This window comes from Pseudoliparis swirei, chromosome 13 (assembly GCF_029220125.1).
Source record: "Pseudoliparis swirei isolate HS2019 ecotype Mariana Trench chromosome 13, NWPU_hadal_v1, whole genome shotgun sequence".
NCBI classification, from domain to species: Eukaryota; Metazoa; Chordata; class Actinopteri; order Perciformes; family Liparidae; genus Pseudoliparis; species Pseudoliparis swirei.
The window spans coordinates 17,561,652-17,588,826 of NC_079400.1; the positions used below are offsets into that span (position 1 = coordinate 17,561,652).

The 27,175-nt window shown below is 42.7% G+C and overlaps 2 protein-coding genes across 4 annotated transcripts; both read left to right on the forward strand.

Annotated features, from left to right (window-relative positions):
• Positions 1-16,918: 16,918 nt before the first annotated feature.
• Positions 16,919-22,323, forward strand: meiob (meiosis specific with OB-fold). Of its 3 annotated transcripts, none has more exons than XM_056429957.1 (14): positions 16,919-17,384; positions 17,721-17,827; positions 18,004-18,061; positions 18,231-18,362; positions 18,641-18,713; positions 18,903-19,098; positions 19,802-19,902; positions 20,106-20,158; positions 20,346-20,441; positions 20,573-20,665; positions 21,201-21,348; positions 21,502-21,688; positions 21,782-21,868; positions 21,960-22,323. In XM_056429957.1, the coding sequence occupies exons 2-14, from the start codon at positions 17,771-17,773 to the stop codon at positions 22,071-22,073; spliced, it is 1,395 nt and encodes a 464-aa protein (XP_056285932.1). In that variant the 5' UTR covers positions 16,919-17,384; positions 17,721-17,770; the 3' UTR covers positions 22,074-22,323. The 3 variants fall into 3 exon arrangements, with proteins under 3 accessions (XP_056285932.1, XP_056285934.1, XP_056285933.1); XM_056429959.1 differs by having other exon boundaries at positions 18,975-19,098; XM_056429958.1 differs by lacking the exon at positions 16,919-17,384 and having other exon boundaries at positions 17,620-17,827.
• A 464-nt stretch (positions 22,324-22,787) lies between these two features.
• mlst8 (MTOR associated protein, LST8 homolog (S. cerevisiae)) lies at positions 22,788-27,129 on the forward strand. Its single transcript, XM_056430530.1, has 9 exons — positions 22,788-22,865; positions 23,151-23,331; positions 23,531-23,582; positions 23,688-23,850; positions 23,931-24,006; positions 24,161-24,313; positions 24,403-24,527; positions 24,621-24,784; positions 26,433-27,129. The coding sequence occupies exons 2-9, from the start codon at positions 23,197-23,199 to the stop codon at positions 26,549-26,551; spliced, it is 987 nt and encodes a 328-aa protein (XP_056286505.1). The 5' UTR covers positions 22,788-22,865; positions 23,151-23,196; the 3' UTR covers positions 26,552-27,129.
• Positions 27,130-27,175: the final 46 nt, after the last annotated feature.

The following is a 27,175-nucleotide window of genomic DNA, read 5'->3' on the forward strand; positions in this document are numbered from 1 at the left end:
TAGAACATTTCAATTGTATTGAATGAAGCCAACAGCCAGCTTAGCTTAGCTTAGCTAAGGCTTAAAGCAGACAGCTAGCTTTGCCCGAGTCCAAACGCAACAACATCAGCCTAAAACACTTGAACACTCACTAATGAACAGGTTCAATCTTGTTTGTTTACATGCCACTTGCTACCCTCAGCCCCCCCCCCCCCCCCCCTGCAGTCTGTATGCTGAGAGAAGCTAACAGGCTAGCTTGCTGTAGCCTTTTATTGAACAGAAAATTACGAGAAAAAAAGCCAAAAATCCCAAATAGGTGCAGCTGTTCCTGGGAGCGTGAGCGAGTGGTCTAACACTTCCTGGTTGCAGAAGTTGGTGGTGGGGCAGTTAAGGAGGGGGGGCTCATATGGCTGCAGGGTCTACATTTGAAGTCAACACAGGACAGTGGCTCCCCCCTGATGTGTAAGCAATCAATTCACTGGGGTGATTGGAGACCTTTTGGGAATGGACCATCTTTGACCTCTTCAGTCCCCCTTGACCTGTGAGCCTGGCCGCCATAAACTGCACGCCCGCCACCCGCACGCTGGTTCATGGAGTTGCCCTGCATGAGCTATGAGGGTGGATGCATGCTCTCTCTCACACACACACACACACCTACAACAACTCCCTCCCCCCTCCCACCCATATCCATTAATATTGCATTCTCCACCTCTGGGACCTCCACTGAAGGGAGATGGTCCAGATCAATAACTGCCTGTTTAGTTTATAGGCGGCGGGGATATGTGCTGAAACCGTGTCCCACTGTCACTTTGATTTAACTCCGGGTCGAACATGGGTCGCTATCATACATTTGTACAATATTATTTAACATCTGATATATCTTCCACACACATCTGCAATCAATGCAGATAAACACGCATACACAAGGGGGTACACATGGGTTGTGGACCAGGGAAGGACTTTAATCTGTCCAGGGCCGCACAGTCCTGTGGTTTCTGTTCTACCCGTCGACTATCTATCTGCGGTTGTTTCACGTTGATATTTTATTTCATTACAAATCCGTGGTGGTATCGGTTGTCGCTTTGTTTATAGTTTTATGATTATCATCCAACAGAAAGGGTTCAGCTGGTTAGCGGTTGGATGGACTGATTGATTGCATTCACTGTATTTGGCTGCGGCGGAACATATGGAAAAAACACATACACACACTGATGAACACACTGCACACTACCTGTCCAGCATCAACGAGAACATAATGCAAGAAAAGAGCCAGATATTTCCAGATATCTATTTCGGTGGACACCTAAAACAGAGCTTAAAGCAGGGGCGTCAAACTCATCTTCACCGTGAGCCACATCAGCATCATGGCCGCCTCTTAAAGGGCCGGTGTAACTGAAGCAGTGTATAAACTACCCCTAACATATTGTTAAATAACTCTCTTTGCATTTGATTATTGTTTACTCGAGAGTAGAAAAATTGTACACAAGAATATTTCTCTAATATTATAATGCAAATCCATTTAATTTGTAACCTTCAAAATAAAAGCACAGGATATAAAGATGATCATATGTCTTTGAAGCCGTCAGGGGCCGCATACAATGACGTGGTGGGCCGCATTCGGCCCGGGGCCTTGTGTTTGATACCTGTGGCTTAAAGGAAGGTGAATAATTTACTTTTTTGTTCAGAATATCTGAAAACGGGATTATAAAACCTACTGTATCAACATAGCTCCAGGTCAAGAAAGGTAGCTTTATTATTTGCCTTTTTCAGAAGAGACTTTTAGTGATGATCAGTTACCTTTTCACTAAAAAACCTGCTTGCATATGACAGCTGGACGGTGTTCATTTTCCACCCTGCATCCTCTCTCTCGTTATAGAATATCTTCGTCACACAACCCCATTCATGGGTGAGCGACGTATAAAGGGAACCAGCCTCCGTGTCGATGAGTTACATTTCCTTTATGTCGCTCTCTCTCTGCACCAAAGAGCCCCGAGACTTGAGATAGAAGAAAATCTCTCATTCATCAGCTGACTGAAGTTATTCAGGCCTGATAGTATTGATATGCAAACAGGACGGCTCAGCTACAGGTCTGCAGAGCGGACCTTTATCCGGAAAAGCTCCACTCCTGATGCATTTCTTCCCATCCCTCACACAATGACCTCCCTGACAGCGGTTCCGTGTGCATCGGATCCAAACACGCCGCGGATTAGACCCAACCCGGATATATGGGGATGGATGGGTGAAATGTCACCGCTTCAGATCTTCACACTCCTAATGAAAGTGATCAGTGACCCTTGTTGAGGGGGGGTCAAGTGTCCTCACTGGGGCGCGAGGAGAGGAACGGCTGCTTGACTCACCGCCGGCGTGCACGCCTGCTTACAGTCAGGCAGATGGACGACAGGTTTTTAGAAACCCACAGCGAACCACAGTGCACGCTGCAAATTAAAGCTTGTTTTATTTGGTGGGGATACCAATCATCGAAACCAGAAGGTAATCATTAATATATGTATCAGATGTGACGGTAATTAATTAAATAGTGGTGTATATGTTTTAGTTGTGGTAGACCGAATGACCAACCGATTGATGACGAAGCACTAAATATTAAGAGTGGCAGCTTGCAACTTCAAGTCCTTACATTTCTTTGCTAAAGGACAATAGGTTGACCAAAACTTGCCACCGCGGCATGCTAAAAATCCCACTGAATAAACACCAAAATGCCCAAACTTGTTTATAAGTAACTAAACTGAAAACGCCATCTCCTCTCCCGAAGTGACGCGAGCAACTGGTCACTGCTCTGCCCCACTTGCTCTTCTCAGGATCAGCCCTCTGGTGTGGCCAGAGGTCAGAGGTCAAAGAGCATTCCACCACCAGGGTCATCTATGGTCATTTGACCCTCGTATGCACGGGGTTATTCTCGGACTGAGAAAGCGATTGCAATCTGCTCCCTTGGACACATTTAATGTGAAGGATTGAGCTGAATTGGTCATTATTGAAGGAGATTGTGGAGGGAGAAACCCTTTCCTTGACCTCATTATGCACGGTGCCTTATGTTTGGCCACAGTGGGACTGCGGAGGGATTTTAATCAGCGACAAAATAATATATCAATCTGACGTGTGAATTTTAAATGAAACATAAATGGGAAGGAGGCAAAGATCGTTGCCCTTTGACCTCAAAGTATGGAAGTGTGAAGAGATTTAAAGATTTTTTTTACATGCAACTCATTTTCCCCTCACACTAAATATCCAGTTCTTTTTTTGTTATGTTGTTGCCAGAAACAAAAGGATCTTCCATATACAGCCGGACACAATTCTCTCTCTGTCTCGAACTGAAGAACTCTTGGCATCAAACGCACGCGTCTGGCGTTGTGAACCACATACAGTGAGGAGGTGATGGGCTGTTGGTTTGTTAGTACGACGGCTGGATTACTTCAATTGGCCTGGACAAGTGAATGTTAACATTTCCAGTTAAAAAGTAAATCCAAACAACCGCAAAAAGATGCAAAATTAAAGAACCGGTGATTTATATATGAGCATCAATCTCAACCCCCTCCCCCCCCCCCCCCCGCCTCCGCCCTCCTCCTTCTTCAAACTGTACCGTGTGACCCCGACATTCAAAAGGTATTCAACGCACCCCTAGAGGCACTGCATCTGGCAGTAAAGGGATTGAACTGTGGCCGCGCGGAGAGGACTGGTGAATCTCGCTGCAAACAAGAACTTGGCCGCCTCGAAACAAAAAAGCTGAAATCAAAGCCTCGAAAACATCACCACGACGTCCTCCGGGCTCTCGGCCCCGCCGTTGTCTGTTTATCACAACTGCCCGAAACGACGCCAAATCATACAGCTCGTGATTGGTTTGAATACGAGGCCTTCTCCGCTCTGGACAAGCCAGCTTTCAAATGAGGAGAAAACACTCGGTTCTGGCTGCGTGAGCCGCATTCCTCCGGCGAAGCGGAGAGGATTTGCTCCCGTGTTTCCTCTCTCATTAGCCGATGGAGGGGAGGAACAAAGACGTAGCGCCGCGTACGTTAATTTACAAAATCACCGGGAGCGCGTCCAAGTTTCCGCGTTGCATGCCGGCGCGTTGCCGCTTTCCATTGGAACGGCCTCCCGATGACTGTGGGCTTAATGAATGGGCTCTCTCATGGAGTCGGCCATGTGTTCGGCAGAGCCGGTTTCGATGAGGGTTTTCACGTCGTTCGGGATCCAGGACGTAGAAAAAAAAGGAGACGGTGGAGAAACGGCCGGATGGACAGATCTCAGGTCGTCTTTTCATTTAAACAAGAAGCTGGATTTAGTGACAAAGAAAAGGTATAGAAGCACAGCTGACAACTTGCCCTCGGGGAGCGTCATTAACACCTAATGAAGCTGACCCCGCAGGGTATCTATGGATGACCTTTGACCCTTAAAGTGCATGTCAAACTCCTGGAAAAACATGCGCTTTTTTTTTTAGAGAAAGGCCACTGGTTGTTCTACTGGGGATATGATGTATGATGCATTTAATTATTAGTGACAGATAGATGATTACTGCTGAAAATCAAGAATAAAATAATTGAAAAAAGGTGAAAATGATTAAATGAGATTTTTTGAATTTCAGTGGAGCCTTGAAAACAAGTTATATAATATGTAATAATGAAAAGAAAATATTTTACTTGTTAATCCAGAGAGGGAAACTAAATCCTCTAAATAAAACAGGGGGGAAACGAAGCATTTTATGCTTGTAATTTATTTATGTGATGTAATTTATTAAGAAAGATGTATTTGATTAAATATGTTATTTTGTTTATTTGAATCTATGATAAATATGTGATGTCTGTTCATTGGATTATCACAGTTTCTGTGTATAGACAGTTATTATATTGTTTCTATTACTCATACCTTTGTAGGTTGAATTGCTATTCATGGGGCGTAAATGTACAGATGTGATTGTACGTATTAGACGCTTGTAAAAATCGACTCCAACACACACACACACACACACACCGACTTTTATTTCCCAATCTTACACTTTCCTTCCATCCTCCCTCCCTTATTCCCCTCTGCACCTAAAGGTAAAGTAGATGCCGCTTCACGCAGCAGATGTCTGGGGAGTCGGGTCTCCTCTCTGGAGGCGCTCTCAGGTCAGATGGAGTTTCCTCTCTCGCTCTCGCTGAGGAGAAAGAGTCTCGTCCTCAAGGACCCCGATCGCCTTTCAGCAGCTCGGGGGAGAGAGAGAGGGAGAGAGAGAGAAAGGTAAAAAGAACTCCGGCACAAATGGAAAATGTGCTGTTGCTGTTCTTGTTGTGATGTTCCTTTTCAGTTCCTTAGATCGGTGATTTAGTAAGTAGAGTGAGGCAATCCAACCGACATTTTAAAAAAAGACATATATTTAAAGTTGAGTTATACCTGAGAGTAGTGAAATAGTGAAAACTGTATTTATGTGTGGTTAAATCTGTACTTTTGTCTTTCAATGTATTCTTTAATTCATTGTTTCGCTTAAATATAGTGTGAAATAATCAATATAGTGTCGGAGACTACAATAGGAATATGTCTAAAACGGTCTATTGGTGATTTTTCCTTTAAAAAAAACACATTTAGCATAAATAAAGTTTACTTACACTCTGAGTCAGTCGTTCATTCAGGGTGAATATTATCCATCGCTATGAGAGAAGATGGTTCTGTTTTATTATCAGCCGAGCACGTTGGAGACGGACCGCCCAGAGCAAACGGTTAATTCCCACTTTGGAGCCCGAGATGGGAACAAGATCACATCCCATCCCTCCGGGGGTCCCGACAGGGGGACCAGATCACCCCCCCCCCTCGCCCCCATCCCCATCTCATTGTTTAATATCGGAGCGCTTTACTCAGAGGCTACGAGGAGGTCAGAAATTTACACTCAGTGTTCAATGAGAAGCATGTCCCACACACAGAGAGAGAGAGAGAGAGAGAGACATTAGATGGGTTGAGGACAATTAGACAAGGATGGAGACAGAGGGAATGAGTCCAGTGTTCAGGTCGGGCCTTCAACACCAGAAATGAGACGAAAGGGCCCAAGGAAAATAGAAATCATAGGCCACACACACACACACACACACACACACACTTTCCATCTTTCTTTTCCATTCCCTTCCCAGTAATAAACACACATAAGCTGAGATAGAAGATGTAACTACAGACAGATGTGGTTTATAATTCACAGTTTAACTCGGGGCATTTAGATGTAATACGAACAATCATGAAGACACAATTATTCTCTTATCTCCACCTAAATATGACATTGTTTGTCACCTGTCTCCCTCCGAGGCAGACTGACATACTTTTGGTTTACTTTAAGGAATAAATTAATAACGAGAAAGACTACATGGATGTAACTATTCAGTCTCATGGGAAAAGACATGTCAAAATACAGAATTTAATCTTCAGAGTTTAGTTTCAGTTTAGTCAAACATCATCTTCAGAGGTCGATCCAGTCACTTCCTCCTCGCTATACGAAGAAAGAGTAAATATATATAGCCAAAATAATATATATAGATACTAAAATAAAGTGGTATATATAGCCAATATATAAATATACATATATATATATATATACAGATATACAAATGCACACACACATATATATATATATACTGTTACTTAGTATTCAAAAATCAAAATAAATTGGTATATATAGCCAATATATAAATATACATATATATATATATATACAGATATACAAACGCACACACACATATATATATATATATACTATTACTTAGTATTCAAAAATCAAAATAAATTGGTATATACAGGACTGTCTCAGAAAATTAGAATATTGTGATGAAGTTCTTTATTTTCTGTAATGCAATTAAAAAAACAAAAATGTCATGCATTCTGGATTCATTACAAATCAACTGAAATATTGCAAGCCTTTTATTCTTTTAATATTGCTGATTATGGCTTACAGCTTAAGAAAACTCAAATATCCTATCTCTAAATATTAGAATATCATGAAAAAGTATACTAGTAGGGTATTAAACAAATCACTTGAATTGTCTAATTAACTCGAAACACCTGCAAGGGTTTCCTGAGCCTTGACAAACACTCAGCTGTTATAAATCTTTTTTTTTACTTGGTCTGAGGAAATATTAAAATTTTATGAGATAGGATTTTAGAGTTTTCTTAAGCTGTAAGCCATAATCAGCAATATTAAAAGAATAAAAGGCTTGCAATATTTCAGTTGATGTGTAATGAATCCAGAATGCATGACATTTTTGTTTTTTTAATTGCATTACAGAAAATAAAGAACTTTATCACAATATTCTAATTTTCTGAGACAGTCCTGTATAGCCAATCTATATATATGTATACACATATATATACTGTCATATATGTATATATATATATATATATATATATATATATACACAAAACCATCACTTTTAGTACGAGCCTTTATAAATCCATACTGGTCCAAACCTAATCCATACATCCCATGCAGGCCACCGTAACGGACTCCATGAGCCATAAGGCGTCCATCTGTACCACAGACTCTCTTCACATTCCCAGAGACAAGCGTGTGTAGCCTGGAAAAAAACATAATCCCGCCCCCCCCCCAGCCCTTGCATGATGCACACTCAATTCCATCACCCCCCTGAACTGGGAGGCTGACACTAACACGCAGGTAATAGAGCACATCGTAACCAGCGCACGGAGGGAGAAAGGCCGCTGCAGGCGTGATCAATAAGCAGCTGAAGGAACGAAGTAATATGATATTGATGGAGTCACAATTACGAGGACGGTGAGCAGATGTGTGAGATTTTAGTGCCGGTGCGTGTACGTGGCACCGCTGCAAAAACCGCCCGTGCGTGCATGTGTGTCCAGAGTTAATGGATGATTTTTACAACACAAATGTATCTCTGGCCAACTTGACATGCGATTGCCACTTTCCAGTCCGACACAAAGGAAATCAATTACACAGCGACTGTGCGATGGTATTATCAGGACTGCATTGGCACTTATTCATGAATTAGTCCTTATTCACACAGCTATCAGTCGTTATCGGAAAAATAAACAAGCAGCGAATTGATCTTTTTCACGATGGATTATCTTTAAGATCCTTGATATTCAGTTTTATATGACAATTGTGCAATGAGAGGAAAAACCCTTCCCGGTGTGCTTGTTCCTCTACTGTAGGTATGTAATCCCAAGGCCAAGAGGGAAATACCAGAAGTCCAACTCTGGTGGTCCGGAATATAACGTCATTGAAAAAAACGGCTTAAGAGGTCAAAATAAACCAGGCGAGCTGGTGTCGGCTAATCCAAATATAACAGACGCCCGAGTAGGTTCAATGAAACCAGTTTTAAAGACAGACAGAGACAGGGGGGGGGGGGGGCTGGCATGGAGGTCCGTATCAGGTGACCAAACACAGTAAAAAGAAAAGGGGGAAGAAGGCACCAGCAAAATTGACAGTCATACCAAATATAAGCCGCCTGCTGCCTTCATGGACCTCAGGAAGAGGCTGAAACACACACACACACACACACACAGTGCACTTGATGTCCTGATGGAGCTATTTAGGATTCCCTGCATCGCTGTAGGTCTGAACTAACCCGTCGTGTCCACTGCCGGCAGCTGACGTGAGGACGGACGTGTCATGTGGACGTCCGCCGAGCCGAGGGTCCGCGGCCCCGCCTGCCCACCCAGGAAGCAGCAGCGGCGGCGACGCCCACTTCCGCTGCCAACTGGTGTCTTCGTCGAGCTCGATTGTCTCTTCACATCGACGTGAGTCGACGAGGGGCGATGAGGTCATTTAATTGGGGGTTTAAAGGGTGGTGAGAGGTGAGATGTCACGGTGAGGGACGGGGGGCCCGCAAGTGGCAAAGGCATCTGTAACAGGTTCCTGGCTGTCACAGGTCCCTCCAAAGCATCACAAGATGAGCATACGGGAGGATGTTAGACTATATCTTTTATTGAGACGGCAGACTGTGGGGACAGACACACATACACACACACAGATTAGCTCCAGCTGGGGCTGATTAACACTCAACCACCAGCTGAGGTTGAGTGTTAAACTAAAATTCTATTTTTTTTTTACGCCACACACAACATTCTCTTAACTGGTATCCACTGCATGGTTATTTTATTTGTTACGAGGTGTTTCTGTTATTTTGTCCGCCTCACATGTGAGATGCTAAACTGACGTTGTGCAGAAGTTTTATGCAGATGTCTTTTGAATATTATTTTAATTTACAAGGAAGTATCGCACACGCTTTCCCTGTGTGCGTTTATCTTTTTCATTCAAATAACAGAAACACATCTCCAGATGAGACAGAAACACACACACACACATACACTATTTGAATAAGCGTGCTCCTGTTCTATTTGTGGGTCTGCTGATGTCAAAAGAAAAGTGTGAGCAATGTGTGAGTACCCAACACATTATGCTCTTTAAACAGAGTGTTTATTAAATATAATTACGGTATGCTGTTCACCACTAGTCACTCAATGTGGATGTAAACAAAGCAAGAGTATTTGTTTGTGTGTTTGCTGACTGGAAAAGCTCAATTTGAATAATTTCGGAGGCATCAAAAGGGTAAAACTATCAATTTCAAACAAATAGCAGAGGTTATAGAAACGTGATGTTTTTTGTTTCCTTCCCTTCCTCACATTGTGTATATCCATCCCTTTTAAAGTGTCCTGCGCCCTCTCTGGGAGTCCCTCACCCGAACGTTGTGAACCGCTGTCCTGAGGACTTGGGAGAGATTTCTAAATAAAAACAACAAGTAGAACCCGTCCTCTTCTTCAGTCGTTAAAACTCGCCTGGAGTTAAATTGCTCTCGTCTCCACTTCTACATTCCTGCTGCTCTACATGTTCCTCCCATCCTTGGTGGGTTCTTTCCCAGAGACGCCGCCCCCCCTTTGCATGCATTCCTATTTATTTACTTATTAAGCTGAGCATGACATACTCTGACTTCCATTTGCATCGAGACTCGTCTTCGACATCCTTTTGTAAAAACTGTAGTTGATGTTCTGTTACCCCTGGCGGAGCCCGTCTCTCCAGAGACTCTCTCTCTCTCTCTCTCTCTCCATCTCCCTGTGTGTTCCCCCTCTCCACCGCAGCTTCCAACCCTCAGAGCCCGACTGGTTATTGCTGGGTGAGCTTGGCCCTTCCCAGTCACATGCTCTCTCTCTCTCTCTCTCTCTCTCTCTCTCTCTCTCTCTCTCTCTCTCTCTCTCTCTGGACTGGTTGCTGAGGCCACGCTAATGCGCTGCAGTACACGATGCAGTACATAATGGTCCCATTCCTTTTTATTGAACCCACCACACACACACACACACTGTTATTAGTGCTCGGTGAAGAGAGCTGCGTGATGTCTTCCATATGGGACGCTGGTACCATCCCGAGGAGAGAGAGAGAGGGATGAGACGGAGCCCCCCCCCCCCCCCCCCCCCCAGTAATGGCAGAGTTTAGAGTAGTTTTGAGGAAGGTCTGACATCCAACCGGATATGGGTTCGGAGTCGTCTAATGGATCAGTGAAGCGCCGCAATGCAAGACTCATTATGGACATTGCAGGCTAGAATGTCTCCTGTACTCATCTTTAATACAATTTGGTTGCTTCTATGTTTGCTGAGAGCTGCACTGTCTCTCAGATAACATCTGGTCTCTTAGAAATAAAGATAAAGAAATCTCTTGTGGGGGGGGGGGGGGGAATGCACAAGTTCTTCTGACTGAAGAATCACTTCTTTTTTTTTGTATATCAGCATCAATATTTATTTTCCTGTTTCACTTTTGCAGGAATTTGCAGGGGGAAAAAAGACAGATCAGCGCCTCTAAACACGTTAAATCTCCTTAATGGTTTCATCTGTAAAAAAGTGTAAGGAAAAACAACAAGAAGCTGTGGAGCCCAAGACCTTTTTGGTAAACCAATTTCAAACAGTCCATCCACACGAGTAAAGAAATGTTTTCACAAGATATATGAAGAATTTTAAAAAATCAAACTTCAATTTTCAACCATAATATCTCTTTACTTGTGCCTGAGGACAATTGTGCCTCATTATATAGAGAGCTGAGATTGTTATGCAATGTTTTGATGGAAAACACATGAGTATGTTATGCAAGCGCCTTTTAAAAGGTGAATTTAAGAAATTGTGTAAAATCGTGAAAATGACCCCAGACCCCATGGAGGGTTAAAGGGGCTTTTTCGTGATGCTAATGCTAAGCTAACCGGCTGCTGGCTGCATGGACAAAGAGAAGAATGCTTCTTGCAGACATTTAGAAGAGAAGATGGACACCACCCCATCACTTCTGTGTCTGTTAGACTGTGTGAAGCCGGCTGTGCCTCCCAGCCCCTCTAAAGGTCACTTATTGACGTATTATATCTAGTAAAACTGTTGGCTGAAGCTTCATATCTAACGCACAGAGAGGTATCAATGGCAGCTCAGGTTGTACAGCACAGACAGCAGAGATGGAGGATAACCTTTTACTTCTTGAGAAATAACAAGAGCATTATAGATCTGTTTGTCTCTGTTATTATGCGTCATGTTGTGCATATTAAATACTTAAAAGTAAACAGATAACAATAGACTGAGGGGGGGGAGGGGGGAGAAGAACTGTGAACCACACCGTGACCATAAACAAAGGGAATACAGATCTAATTCAATCATATTTTTGTTTCATATTGTTACTGTGAGATCATTGAACCTCTAGCTGAGCATTTCTAACTAAGGCACCAGTAAATTAGAGGACAATGACTCCAGTGTTCATTTCATTTTTTGGAAGAAAAGAAAAACTGAAGATACAAATGATTCATGGCCAAATAATTTGCTCTGTGGAAAGTCCAAGACTTACAATAAGTCCAATAATAATGACTTTTATATTCCCACTGCAGTAAGCTCTTTACTCGACTTGATGTCACTGTTATTCAAAGTTTGCATATCTCACTGTCTAATGAAACTCTCCAGAGACAATATTGCATTTGGAATAATAGAAATGCTGTTCGTGTGCCGATGTGAGGCCATACGTATGATGTTCTACACAGGACCAGCGGCCCACGTACCATAACATCAGCATCAAAACAAAGCGAAGCTGAAATAACTGAACAATCAGCTCATAAATGCCATTAAAGCGTGAAACTGTGTTCTGCTTTGTATCATATTTTAGGGGCCGACGCTCCGGGAATATAATGATTTCATTGTTCGGCGGGAACACGTGCGTAAAAAAAAAGAGAAAAGCTTCTGTTTCTTATAACACTCGGTAATAATTGAAGAAATGTGTTTCTCCATTTATTTGAGGAAGAGAAAAAAAAGACTTCAAAGAATTTTTATTTTATTTTGAGAAAAAAACAAAACTCTCGGAGGTCAAATGTGGAGCAAGATTATTTCTGTCAGGGCTTGTCAGAGGGGAACTACATAAACAGTATATGTTGTGAAGACGTGTGTGATGGACTGGGACAGCGGGGCGGCCTTTGATGTCGCTGACGTAGAGCTCCGGGCCCGAAACACACTTAAAATGACGAATGGGTGAAAACTTCTCCGGGCAACATAAAATTGACACTGGTGATATATCAGGAAGGATTTTTAGTCCGAGAAGATGAAAAAAAATGCTTGAAATATGTGATACTCTGGGATTGGATACTGAAAACTATATGTATGCACACAACGTACGTTTAAACATACATGCATTGTCAAAATGCAATAAATCACTTGCACAAACCCCCGAAATTTAGATTCAGGGTGACTAAAAACAAAACCCCGCTGCTGCACCATAAAACATCTCGATGCCGGCCGGTCGATCCAGGACTGAAATATCTTAACATCTATTGAATGAAATGACATTAAAAGAATCCTGATGACTTCTCCTGTAGCGCCACCGTTTATGTTGCTCGTGGGATGAACCGTAACAACTCTGGTGAGTCCTTAACATTTTATATTGCGCCATCATCGGATCAAAATGTTTTGTTTTATGAGCGCGCAGCGGAGAAAGCTAAGCGGTCGCCCTACTTTATGTTTAGGGTCGCAAATTAGCAAATAGCAGCAAAGACGGGGGAACATGTCAAACTTTATATCTGCTCAACGTCAGCACTTTAAATCCTAAAGTGTGCGTTACATACTTATTATCATCGTTTTTTATAGTTGGTTTATGACAAAATAAACATTTTTAACCGCTTTAAACAAACGGAGCATCTTAGGAAAGTCACAATGGAATGCCAGAGGGCAACTTTATCTTTCTTTCTTTTGTTTTCTTATATTTACAATGAAATGCCAGTTGAACAAAGAGCAACTTTATCTTTCTTTCTTTTGTTTTCTTATATTTACAATGAAATGCCAGTTGAACAAAGAGTAACTTTATCTTTCTTTCTTTTGGTTTTTTTATATTTACAATGAAATGCCAGTTGAACAAAGAGCAACTTTATCTTTCTTTCTTTTGGTTTCTTATATTTTTTAAGATCCTTTTGGAGCTAACCCGAATAAAAAACATTCTTCCCAGCCTCCACCTCCTTTGGCATTGCATTGTGGGAGAATAGCATCCATCAATATGTAAAAATAACAATCGTATTACGCCTTCTGCTTTGTATCACAGTATGAAGATACGACATACTAAAAAACTGTTGTATGGATGTGGGAGATGCCATTAGTCTTAAAGTTAACCGAATTTAAACATATTGAGTTCAATAGTCATTTCTAATGACATCTTTTGCCATCATCTAAGCCCAGCTGAGGTTGCTGAGAGGTCTGTGAGCCAATGCCAAAGTCTGAATTACAGTGGCTACGGAAAGTATTCAGACCCCCTTTAAATGTTTCACTCTTTGTTTCATTGCAGCCATTTTCTAAAATCAAAAAAGTTCATTTTATTTGTCATTAATGTTCACTCAGCACCCCATCTGGACAGAAAAAAACAGAAATGTTTGCTAATTTATTAAAAAAGAAAAACTGAAATATCACATGGTCAGAAGTATAGCTCAAAGTCTGAATCACCATCCCTCACGCATTCTAACGTGTGTACAAGGACAACTGCACATTTGGATTAAAGCCATATAACTGTGCAAGCCATGCAGACACCAGGAAGATAAAAGAAGAGAAAACACATGCCTGAGCCGGGCGTGTAGGTGGTATGACCTGTTTAGTGTAGCCGGTGACTCATTAGCGCCCTAAACGACAAGCTGCGTGACATTTATTTCTCTCCATGCGACAGAAATATCCCTTTCTCCTCATTTATTTTATCATTTTTTTATGTCTCGTTTCCTGTCTCGTTTCAGCCTCATGGGTTGGGAGTCACAGCAATAACACGGGCGACGCCACCGAGTTCCTCCAGCATTACCTCAACAGGGTGGCACACGGTAATAATGGGAGCTGACGTCATGCATGCCGCCGATTTCTGTATTGGTGCTGGTTTTCAACAGCCAGTTATTAACATGCATTTAAGGTTTCCTTCCCCCCCCCCCCCTCCCACTGGACACGGGGATGAGGAGACAGACTGCATTGTTCTACCGGAGCCCAGCTGGATTCAATGGCTGTGAGCAGCAGCTCTGCAGTATAGTTAGTCACACAGGTGGCAGGGAAATTACAGTGTACACATATTTCTGGAAGCCAATAAAGGCTGCGGAGGCCAACCAATACAAAAGGCTGTGCTTGGGTTTAGACGCCAAGATATTGCTCAGTGTTCAGAACAATGTGTTTAATGATCCCGTTCAATACGATAATGATTGGTTTCCATTAGATCCGAACAAGATATCTCTTTCAGGAGAAAAAAACCCATGTTTGATTATTCATCAATAGCTGTATTGTCTATGTGTAAACATCCTGTGTCGGGTCTTTTGGGACATCACATGTGGATATATGGTGTAAACACACTGGATCAAACTGTAAGTATGTGCAGAATGAACCCACAGAAGCCGAAAAAGAGAACAAACGCAGCTCTGAAAGGACGTTTCTCTGTGTTCTCCTCGTGTGGCCAGTGGACGAAGTCTTTGCTTCCTCCTTTCTTCTCGTGTTTCTTACGCAGATGGACCGCAAATCTCCTGCCTGGTGCCCTCCTGGAGGTCCAGTGCAGTTGCTATAAATATGAAACGCTGCAGGTGGAGGAAGTATTCTGATTGTCTTACGAGCAAATACCACAAGATAAGATCTGGTTTTATAAAAGAACAATAATTTGAGTGGCATGAGCAAAATGAAGTCTCAATACGGTGACTCCTGTCAGTGTTATATCATATTGAATTGTGGGGTATTGTAGTTTTTTTCAAATTCCCGGAGAGAGCACAATGCAATTAAGTGTAAAGAAGTCAGCTTGTCTATTTAAAAGAGTTAAATTCTTCATTAAACGTGTTTTGAATATCGAAGTGTGCAGCTTTCTGAAGACGCAGCACATCTATTCACGACAAGACGTTGATGTATCAGTGGCTCGATATTCAATTTCCACAGAAATCTGCGGCTTATGGTTATTGGTTAAGGTGGATAAGTTGCATATTTGGCAACCCAACCGGCTCAACAGAAGTGCCTTCATGTGTTACAGTGCACATTAAGGCCTACGAGTGTAATAACCACACATAGTGTCTTTGTACCTGCGATTGCAGTTATACTGCGTGAATGTACTGGCATGCATACGTAAAAGAACACACACACACACACACACACAGTGAGATGATGGATTAATAGGAGTGGTCAGACGGCTGCAGGCCCTCCAGGGAGCCGACCTGAGACACCCAACGGCAGCACCTGCAGGTGTACGTGCCGCTCGCCTCAGAATCAAGTCAGAGGTGACGAGCAGGACCTCATGCCGCTGCTTATCATCAAGACATTCACACAGTTGGTTCAGAAGAACATCGAGAGAGCGCTTATATATAGAAGATGGATGACTTGAGGCCGTGGATTAATTATGGATAAATCATTAAAGCAAAAAGTAAGTTTAACTTGATTTATCTGATGATGCTTTACAGTGCCGCTGTGATTAATGGACTCACAAGCTGTAGTCAGGAAAAAACCTAATGAAATTAGAATTTGAAATTTGGTTTTCATTTGAATAGACGGGGCGCCGGTGCAAATGGATTCCCTCAGCGTCGATGCATTTTAATCAGTTCACATTATACAACATTATACACGGTCCATCAATACATTGATGGGACGTTACACACCAGGCAGGCCCGTCTGCAGGGGAATAATCTCACCATGTTGTGTTATTGTGTGTGGGAAAGAGGGCCTCACATTGACCGTGGAATCACATCAACAGACATATTTCTGCCCCCCCCCCCCCCCCCCCCAAAAAGAAAAAATCAACATTAGTCACATGGATGAGATATATCACTCACCATGGGGATTAGTCGATGTCGAAAAAAAGGTACAAGGCGGTGTAAAGCTGAATTTGGGTTTACTGTTACACCTTTTGATTCCTGCTCAGATGTACGAGGCACTTCAAACAAACTGTCAAATTCATCTCAACGAAGCCGTCTGAGAACAAATCCCACGCGGCGGCTGATGATGGCTGTCACGGATTATCAAGGGATGGCTTGAGTTGCGTGGCGTGAATATTTGTGTTTAATTACAGCTTCCTGTCGACGGGTTCCTCGGTGATGGCGGTCGTATTGTTCAGGCCCGTCTCGTGCATGTTTGCGCAGCTGCACGTACACGTGTATTGTACTGAATGTGTGTTGAAATTGTATAATTCGTCCTTGGCGTCATCATAAAGTCCATACCAAAAACATTGGGTGAATGTAGGTCTCTTTTCATTACAAAATAAATACTCTAAACAAATCAGGAATCAATGATGTGGATGTTTAATTAGAGCAGGGTGTATTTGCCTTGGGCTAATCATAATTAGTATATAGGTTAACATTTGTGTATGTGAAATTGTTTAGGAATGATTTATGGAAGACATAGAACATGGTTCAATAATATGGTATTTCAAACATGGCCCACAGCATAAAGGTATAACTCTATAAAATTACAGCCGTTAAGATTGGTTTGAGGTAGATTAAGTGGGAATAAAATGGGTTGTGTGCAAGTTTATTTGCCTTTGGGCTGAACAGAAAAGTCAACACAATGAGGACTGAATGTGTGTAATGGTAGTGGTTTAGAAAGTCAATAAGGATAATTTGCTGGGTGTGGTTTTCTGTGACAAAAAAAAGAAAGAAAACTGAGACGCAAATGACCGTTTGTTGTGAAGTTTGTATTTCTAGCTCTTAATCAGGCTTCTGGCCTTTAACCTCATGTGTCTGTTAGAAAGGACACAACATATAGTATAAAACATATACAACATTGTATAAAACCTATCGCATCATGTCCATCCTCCTCCACGCAATTAAACTGCAATACTTCTTTCTTATCAGCCACGACTTGGAATTGTGTTGATTTTTCCGACTGTATTTGAAGGCAGCATCAACCTGTCGCGTGCGTGTCCAGTTTTGCCGCGAATTGAAAAAAACTGACGAAACAGAGTCAAGCCGAAAACGTAGAAGGTAGTACCTACATTTCATTATATAAATATAAATATAATACTCCCACCATGTTGTCAGTTAGAGATGTGTGATAACAGTGGAAAAAGGCAGCGAGTTAAAATAAACACAAGCCAATTTTTTCACTATTAGCACGCTAACATTAATGATAATTACAACTTAGCTCTTGTTAGCTAAAGTTAAGCTAGCTAACTAACTAGTTACCTGATGACAGAACTGTGTATTTTTTTAATCTAAGCTGTCGACTATTAGTTAGGTAATGATAGAAACATGTAAATGGTTCAAAACCTTTCATCCAGTCTTGTTGTTTTATGATATATATATTTTTCCTTTGGATAGAGTCTGTAAATGCAACAATAACTGGACTGTAAAGGTTCTGAATAAACACAATGGCCGCTCAGACCTACATTGCCATCTCTGAGCTCCACCCCAACTTCTCCCACCCGGTAAGTTCAAATGATTTCAGCCATTTGTGGCAACGTGGTATCTTTTTTTCCTGCTGCAGCCCCCCAAAAAACAAAATCAATATCTATATAGCCAGGACCAATTCTCTACAATTGTGCAACAGCGTGAAGCTGTAAACATAGCTTCACACAGTCATTGCCCTTGTGATGTTTTGCAGACAGTGGCGGGTATCATCATTGGGAAAAGTGATGTCAAAAGCTTTCCTGATAGAAAAAGTAAGTCACCTTTTTAAAGTTGTGCACCTACGATGTTCGCGTCATTGCCACATCCTTTTTCACAGTGTCTTGTACACCAGCACCCTCTTCTGGAGAACCTATACCTCACCCCCCTCCCTCTTTATCATTGTAATGCAACATTAATTGATACCATACGTCTGAATTTCAGCTATTGGTGTAGACAGATTCACTTTTAGCTTCACCATTAAGGACTCAGCTGACTTCTTCATTAATGTGACGGCCTGGGGAAACGACGGATACATCAACGGGCTGTCCAACAGCTTCAGCACTGGAGACTGTGGTGAGGAACACTCTCAGAGCCCACGCTCAAAGCCTTCACAATCCTTGACATTTTGTGGATTTGGCATATATATACAGATGCCAAATCCACAAAATGTAAGTGTGTGTGTTTATGTGTATGAATATATAAAATATATATATATTTATATATATATTACTCATCAATATCAGTAGTATAAAATCAACCTTAATTATAAGTCGCAATAATATTAATAATATATTTTCAAAAAAATTGTTCACTTAATGTCGACGCACAAAACTTGTTTCTTCTTTTTCCAGTCGTCATTGAAAACTCTTTGGTTAACAACAAAGACCCGGAGAAAGGGGACAGATTCTGTCCCACAACACCAAGGTAATAAACACTGTCAATGCATATAGAGTAGAATAATTAGTCGTGCTCACCCTGCTGTACTTTAAATAGCTGAAGGCTGAAGGATAGTGAGGTTAACACAACGTCATACTGTGTAAAATAGAATATAAGACGGAGTCATTTCAAAGCCTTCGGACTTACTGCTTCAAAGTCCTGTATCTGCTGTCTCAGCCTCTACAGGCTGCTGGTGTCGGAGGCTCACTCCCAGGTTTCTCTGTGTGCTGACATGAGCACCATCGACAGGCTGCTGCCACTGATCCACCTGCCATCCAAGGACTCTGGAGATTTCTACTCTCTGGCAGACATTGTGGCCAACGGGCAGAAGCTGGCTGGCACGGTGATAAATATACTGGCTGCAGTGAAATCGGTAGGGCGCCTTGAGGTCCCAGTCTTTCAGTATTAAGTAGCACTTCCATTCATGCTTTGATGTATCAGTTATGTTTTTATTTAGTGTGACCACATTTTCATTTACCTACTTCTAATTAGGTTATTAGGTTGAATCATTCATGGAACACTTTATTGATTTTAGGGAATGAGTAACAAATGTATGATCTCATTGAGAAACCAAAATGTATTTTCACACACTGGTTTCATTAAATGGTGGTTTCAGAAACTGGTGGAAAGTAGGACGTCGAAGTTTCCTGATTTTTAAAATGACATAAACAAAAAGAAAACGGTTGTTCAGAAGTGGTGAAACGTAACATATTATTAAAGTCATGAGAATTTCACTGAGCCTTGCATGGGAAGCGTGCAGCGGGGTGTTGCTGTAGATGCACCTCGCCTGGAAAATGGGGCCAGTAACAAAGAGCCGTCTTCACACAGGAAGTCACAGAAATAAGTACAACCTGTGAGATCATTGTATTCTATCTACAGAGCAAAAAAATGTACTGAATCCATATCTTATGAATCGCCTCGTGGACCGTCGGCACCACAACGTCTCTGAAGACGCGCCTCCGTGTTCAGACAGAAGCCAGACGCTGCACTTACTGCCACTGCAGCGGTTTTTCAAGAAGGGCAGATACTGTGAGAGGAACTTCAGATGATTGTGATCTTTGGCTTTACATTTTCAGATTGGAGAGCTGAAGCAGTTCACCACTTCAGACCAGCGCAAAGGGCAGAGGCTGGAAGTGAAGCTCTTTGATGACTCCGTCTCTTCCTTTCCTCTCGTCTGGTGCGTCATTTGGAAAAGTTGAATGAATTTTTGATTACTTTTTTTCCATACTTTCTCGTCCATCTTATTGGCCATTTGGATCACTGCTGTGTATCTTCGGGTTAACCTCAAACGCACTTTGGGGTCGTGAAACCTCAACCTGTTGAACTCCATGTGTGTTTGATTTTCACCGAGTAACTCCCCGACCTCTGTTTCTGTCACAGCTGGGACAGAGAAGCCATTCAGCTTGTGCAAACTATGATACCCAAAGAGACTGGTAGGCAACAGCCGCTGCTCATTCTCAGCCACACAACAAAAACATCTTTATTTGACTGTTATTCCTGCCTGTCACGTCCCGTTACCACACTGGACCGAGCGGAAACATGCAACGTACGTCCGAGACGTAACTGTGTTTATGTTTGAGATGGCTTTCTGTTGTTTTAACTTTTATTCTTCACTCAAAGTGCTCTTCATAGCCGATGCGAAGATTAGCTTTGACAGCTTTCGCGACGGCATGACAGCAACCGTTAACTCCAAGACCATTATCACCGTCAATCCCGGTAAGATATCACAGCAACGCAAGCACAAAGCATCGGGTGTAACTGTGAGAGCCTATACTCCAAAACAAGGTTCTCAGCCATGGTGAAGAGTGTTAGGAGAAAGAAAAAGAAAAAACATCATCTTCCCTCAGACACCAGAGAGGCCAGTCTGCTGTTCAGCTATGCGAAGGAAGTATCCGAGTCTGGTGCTCTGGATGAAGATGAGAAGCCAGAAGACGTGCCAGGTAGGTTATAGTGAAGACTTCTACCAGCTTATGTTTTGATCGCCGTGTATTTATTTATTTATTTGTATGCGTGTTACTCGCATAATACAAAAAGTATTAAACCGAATCGCATGAAGTTTGGTGGGATGATTGTTTATTATCCGGGGACCATTTGATTAGATTTTGGGATCGATCGGGTCAAAGGTCAAGGTCATGAAAAGGTCAAGATCTTCTTTTTACCACAGCACGGTCAATTTGTATCCAATTGGCATGCAACTAATGCCAACATGTTCATAATTCAATGCCCAATCTTGTGATATGCGAAGGTATGCGCTCTACCGAGTGCCCATTCTAGTCTATTAAATGTTCCTCATGAATCATGACGTGAACTGACCGTGCGCTCTGTCCTCTAACGCGCCGTTCGTTGACAATAAAAACAAACTCCTGTCACTTGATTCCTCCTCTGATAACACACTGAATTACCAGAGGACGATGTGACGACGTGTGAAGAGACTGCCGGCATTGCGTCAGTGTGCTGCCGCCTCTGTCTCCGCAGTGGACTCCATCACCGACGTGTACACCGTGAGCCAGCTGAAGCAGAAGGCCCAGGAGAACCCCGAAGCGGCTTTCTTCGGCATCACATACAGCTTCCTGTCCCGGCTGGACATCGACTCTTCTGTTTCAAGAGTCATCAAGACGCGGTGGCAAGTTCACCCGAGTGCATCCAGTTGATGCATTATTAAACAGATCCTGCTTCTCCCCTCACAACCCCGATGTCCTGCTTCAAATATTTGAATACGCTGAAGAACATGATTTATTTTGTCCGCTATTCGCGATAAACAGTTCCTTGATCTCAGCTCCAGGTGCAAGTTTCTGGTGACTGAGGACGTGGCGAGCTGCACCAACACGTTGTGCGCAGGGAGGGATCAGCCTCTGTCGGCCACCACGGGCTTCGACCTGCCGGTGGACCTCACGGACCACACCGGCACCCTGCATGCCTGCAGCCTCAGGAGCCCGGTGGCAGAAAGCATCCTCGGCTGCACGGTCAGTACCGTGTCCCAGGAGGACAGAACCGAGACGAACCTGTTGAACATGAGAAGAATAACACTGCGCTGCTCTATGCTCCATCTGTTGTAGACCAAAGAGTTTACCAATTTGAATGATGACGAGCGGACTGCCATGAAGTGGAAATTTCTTTTGGAGAGATGCAAAACATACGTCAAGGTACAGCGGCTTTTTAAATGAACGTCGTATATTTGTGGGTTGGATATAAAAAGCAAATAATATGCTGAAGGGTTCTCATAATATGTTGTAGATAACCCCTTCCACCAAAGTGAAATCTGGGACCAGGGGGGTGGTCCTGGCCTGCTCGGTGGCGGACCCGGGAGAGGTGAAGCAGCACATGGCGGCCCTGCTGCAGCGGCAGTGATCACGACACACGCTGGCGGAGCAGGAGGGCACCTCTGTTGTGATTGGCTGATTTTCCTGCTGCGTGGCGCTGATCTGAGTGAGATGTTAACGAGGGTGTGACATGTGCAGGATTTGTGTTTGGTGAATAGGTATAGGTACATTCTCTGCATTATTTATTTCATTTATTTATTGAATCTGTTTGAATATTTATATATATAGTGTACGCTTGACTACTTTTTTACACTGTTAAATAAACTAATTTATGCGTTTATTATGTCAAGTCTCAAATGTATGAATCAACCTTGATTTTTACATGACAAGATGCTTCAATTAACAACCAGGTTTTAAAACACCATACTCAATTTTTCCCAACACATTGGTCCAAGTACATTTTGACAACATTTTTAGTGCCATGTCAATATAGATTGACGGCATTTGCCCAATTAAATTGTACACCATTAATTTCACCATTTCTAAATAAAAACACGATTAAAGCAACAGTTTATTTGTTGTTGGGGCTTCAGTTGGTACTGGTATGGATATATGTTATCAATATAATCATATTACACTATCATTTGTGACAGCACAACTCACTAAAATATTTTCTGAATAGCTCGAGGAGTCTTGAGTGGAGTTATTGGCATGATAAACCTGCATGGCTGTGGTCCATTTGACCTGCTATGATAAAACAGGCCAGTAGGGGGCGGCAAGGCGCCGGTTATCAACGCGGAACCTTTGAAACATCGTATGTTGCTACGGGACCCTTTTACGTGGACGTACAGATTTGTCGTCAACACAAAAACAACTCAAGGTAATCTAAAGTTGTCGGATGTATTCTTCTAAGAAGTTTAAATGACTGTCACACATATTATCCTCCAGACACACATCTTTACAGACACATTTACTTCGCTTTTGAAGTCTGGTTAACTGCGGGGCGCTTAACGCGCGAGCGGCTGCTTTGCTAGCGTTAGCCTGCTTTGCTAACGTCCAGGTTGACTCCTGTATTGCCACAATAAACAATAAATAAACGTCAACCCCACGTTCCCGTTAAAAGACGACATTTGACAGCTGGCCGTCTGCTCTGTCCTCGCCGCAGCGACGTGCCTCGCGAGCTCTCGAGCGGCGACGGACACCAGCCGAGGATGAACGTGAACCAGGGCCAGGGGACGGTGGGCAGCGACCCGGTCATTCTGGCCACGGCTGGATACGACCACACGGTCCGGTTCTGGCAGGCCCACAGCGGGATCTGCACCAGGACGGTCCAGCACCAGGACTCTGTATCCTCTGTGCATATGAAACCTGGAAACAAATAGTTGTATGGCGTCTTTATTGATTGGGTTGTGTGTGTGTTATTCTGTCAACATTAGATTAATGTGAAACAGAGACTTGTTTCAAGCTCACTAATTGAAGCCAAGCAGTACAATATTTAAATCAATATAACCATTACAATCCACTTTCTTAACATGTCGCTCCCAGCAAGTGAACTCTCTCGAGGTCACACCTGACAGGAGTATGATTGCAGCTGCAGGTTGGTTCAAAAGTGTCTCTCAAATGTTCCCCTTCTTTGCATGATTTGAATTCTTCGCGGCCACGTTAAGTGTCTCCCAGTCATTCCCCACTCTTGCTTCTTTAGGCTACCAGCACATCCGCATGTACGACCTGAACTCCAACAACCCCAACCCGGTGATCAACTACGACGGTGTCAGCAAGAACATCACGTCCGTGGGCTTCCACGAAGATGGACGCTGGATGTACACGGGAGGAGAGGACTGCATGGCTCGCATATGGGACCTCAGGTACCGCAAAGGAAGCTTACGGCGCTCACATTCACTCTGCGTTCAGCGAACCTAACTTTGACCCCCGCTGCTCCTTCAAGGTCAAGAAATCTACAGTGTCAGAGGATATTCCAGGTCAACGCTCCGATCAACTGCGTATGCCTGCATCCCAACCAGGTGAGACTCGCACACGAGTCATTGATTGGTGCCAATACGACAGTTTACTTTGTATTTTAGCAGTTTACACGTGACTGTTTTATTATAAGTCAGTTGAAGTACATCCCTACTGCCACTACATGTCAATCAACACACGGTGTTGTATGTTTTTCAGGCAGAGCTCATTGTTGGAGACCAGAGTGGAGTGATTCACATCTGGGATTTGAAGACTGACCACAACGAACAGCTGATCCCCGAGCCGGACGTCTCAATCAACTCGGTCCACATCGATCCAGACGCCAGTTACATGGCAGCGGTTAACAGCTCAGTCAGTACCCAAAACTTCTAAAAAATTATAATTTTTTTTATAAAAGCATTCTTTTCTGTTGTTTTTTAATTGTTTTTTTTCCTTTCCAGGGAAACTGTTATGTGTGGAACCTTGCCGGAGGCATCGGAGATGAGGTGACTCAGCTCATCCCAAAGACGAAGATCCCCGCACACAAACGCTACGCCCTCCGCTGCAAGTTCAGCCCCGATTCCACGTGAGCGCCCGTCTCCTCTACGCACTGTCGGCCTTTCTTTCCGATGTTGTTGCTAACGATACAGAGTTGTTTTGTGTTTGCCCTCGCCGCCAGTCTGTTGGCCACCTGCTCAGCAGACCAGACGTGTAAGATCTGGAGAACGTCCAATTTCTCCCTGATGACGGAGCTGAGCATCAAGAGCAACAATCCTGGAGAGACATCCAGAGGCTGGATGTGGGACTGTGCTTTCTCCGGAGACTCCCAGTATATCGTCACTGGTCAGTACATGAACACCGCTAAAGGGGTTATTGTCTCAACATTGCAATTTCCATAGTCTTGCATCAGAACCATTCTATCATGAGATCCTAAAATATCATCTCCAAATAAGAGAAGTGTTACTTGCAGTTAGATCTGAACACAAAACAGCATTTTCAACAAAGAAAAGCATTCCCTGAAAACTGCAGTAATGCAAATCTAGCTCTTTGGTGTAATTTATTTATTTATATATAATATTATATATATATACATTATTTATTATTAGTTTATTTATGTATATATATTTTTTTAATTTTATTTATATGGATATTATTTGTATTTATATATATTTATATTTTATTATTAAACCTTCTTAAGGTATAACATATATAAATATATTTATATACATTAATATATATATATTTTTATATATACATTTATATATATATATATATACATTTGTATATATGTACATTTATATATATATATATATAAATTAGGGCTGTCAATCGATTAAAAAAATTAACTAATTAATCGCACATTTTGAAATTCATTAATCGCAGTTAATCGCGATTAAAAGGTTTTTTTTCTTCTAAAGACTAAATCTTCTAAATGAACGAGTAATCACTTCAGACAGCGTGTATTTTAGACACTTGTTTAATTGTATTCTTTTTTAAAGACCAAACTTCACACAGAGCTGTGTTTTCAAAGAGGCTCCTACCTATAAAGTGCCAGTGAGGTATTTAATATCGTGGATGATAAATTGTTTCTTCAGTGAAACATCCAGATTAGTAAGAAAAGGTGTATTTGAGACCCCATTGGTCCTGTCATCTTTAACATTGAACAACAGCAGAATCAGTGGCCTTGGTAAACTGACATTCAAATATGTCACGTGACCCTCTGGAGGCTGGGGGCATTTTCTCGATTTTACTAAACAATGTAAATTCACCTTTTAAAGTCTTTTGCATATGACACATCCCAGTGTTTCCCCCACCATTCTATCAGGGTGAGGCCCCGCCCCCCTGTAATGTTCTCTATAGCGCCAGATTACAGCAGAAGTAATGTACGGTTCTTTCCTTAAAGACGTGTTTGTTATTTTATTAAACTAAACGTCTGTTGTTGGTCGTCTCTACAGCAGCATGTCATTCTGTCTCGACGTGTCGGTCACTCTTCTCGGCTCTCCGTCTCGCGCGCCGCAGAGCTCCGATGCCGGCGTGTGCGCGTGCATCGGGGTGGAGCAAAAAAAAAAGTCACCTGCACCTTCCGCCCCGCGTCACCGACACGGCGCCCTCTGTTTCTCTGTGAATATCGAGGAGCAGACGGGAGGAAGGAGGCGGACTGCCGCAGTTTGACACTCAGAGGAGTGCAACAACTTCAACGCACACCGGAAGTAAACAAAGTTGCGTTAATTGCGTTAAAATATTTTAGTGTGTTAATCGCGGCCAAATTAATCTCATAGATTAACGCGTTAACGCTGACAGCCCTAATATAAATATATATTTATATATATACATACATCAATCAATACTTTTTTTTCTTATTATTAAATACTGCTGTATACTGAGGCACACACTTGGAGCCTTTTAGAGAGAAGTGGGTAAAGAAAGGATTGGTAACTTCTATACCTTCACGGGTGAATTTGGGGGTCTGACTCGTCTACTCCATCCTCAGCCTCCTCGGACAACCTGGCCCGCCTGTGGTGCGTGGAGACGGGGGAGATCAAGAGGGAGTACAGCGGCCACCAGAAGGCCGTGGTGTGTCTGGCCTTCAATGACAGTGTGCTGGGCTGAGGACGAGGAACGAGGACATGAGAAGCAATGGACTCTTTTTGGAAGATGCGCCTCACTCTGGGAATTATGAATGATCTTATCGATAAAGTCCAAGCTTTGTGTTTGAGCATTACGATGAATCTCAGCTGTGTGTTCCAGGATATCTACAGTGCTCCAACAGTGCCAAATACATGCAAGTATGCACTGCCAAGCCAACCAAAAATGTAAATTCATGTCGGAAAATCCATCTTAAAGGGCCACGCACACCATTTTGCACCAAATTTAATCGGTCGTGCAGGAAAGCTTGTGTATAGAAAGTTTTAAGCGTGATTGAAACATGTTTAGCCTTCATTCCCGAACATCCCTCTGTGCACAAAAAGTAGATCCTTCCCAACTCTTTGTTTTTAAAATCGTGTATTTATTGCATCAGGACGCATCACGTCCACGTGGTTTTTATTTCTCATCCGCGGCACACGTACAATTCATTCGATGCTCTGTGTTCAAAGTTAAGTTGCGCTTCCCTAAACGATCACGTGGGGAAGTGTCGAGAGAAACGATGTACGGAAAATGATCCTGCTGTAAAGACGTCGTTCAAAGGAGTGAGTTGTCTTTTTTTTTCCCGGTCTAATGAAGAAAAGTTGGCCA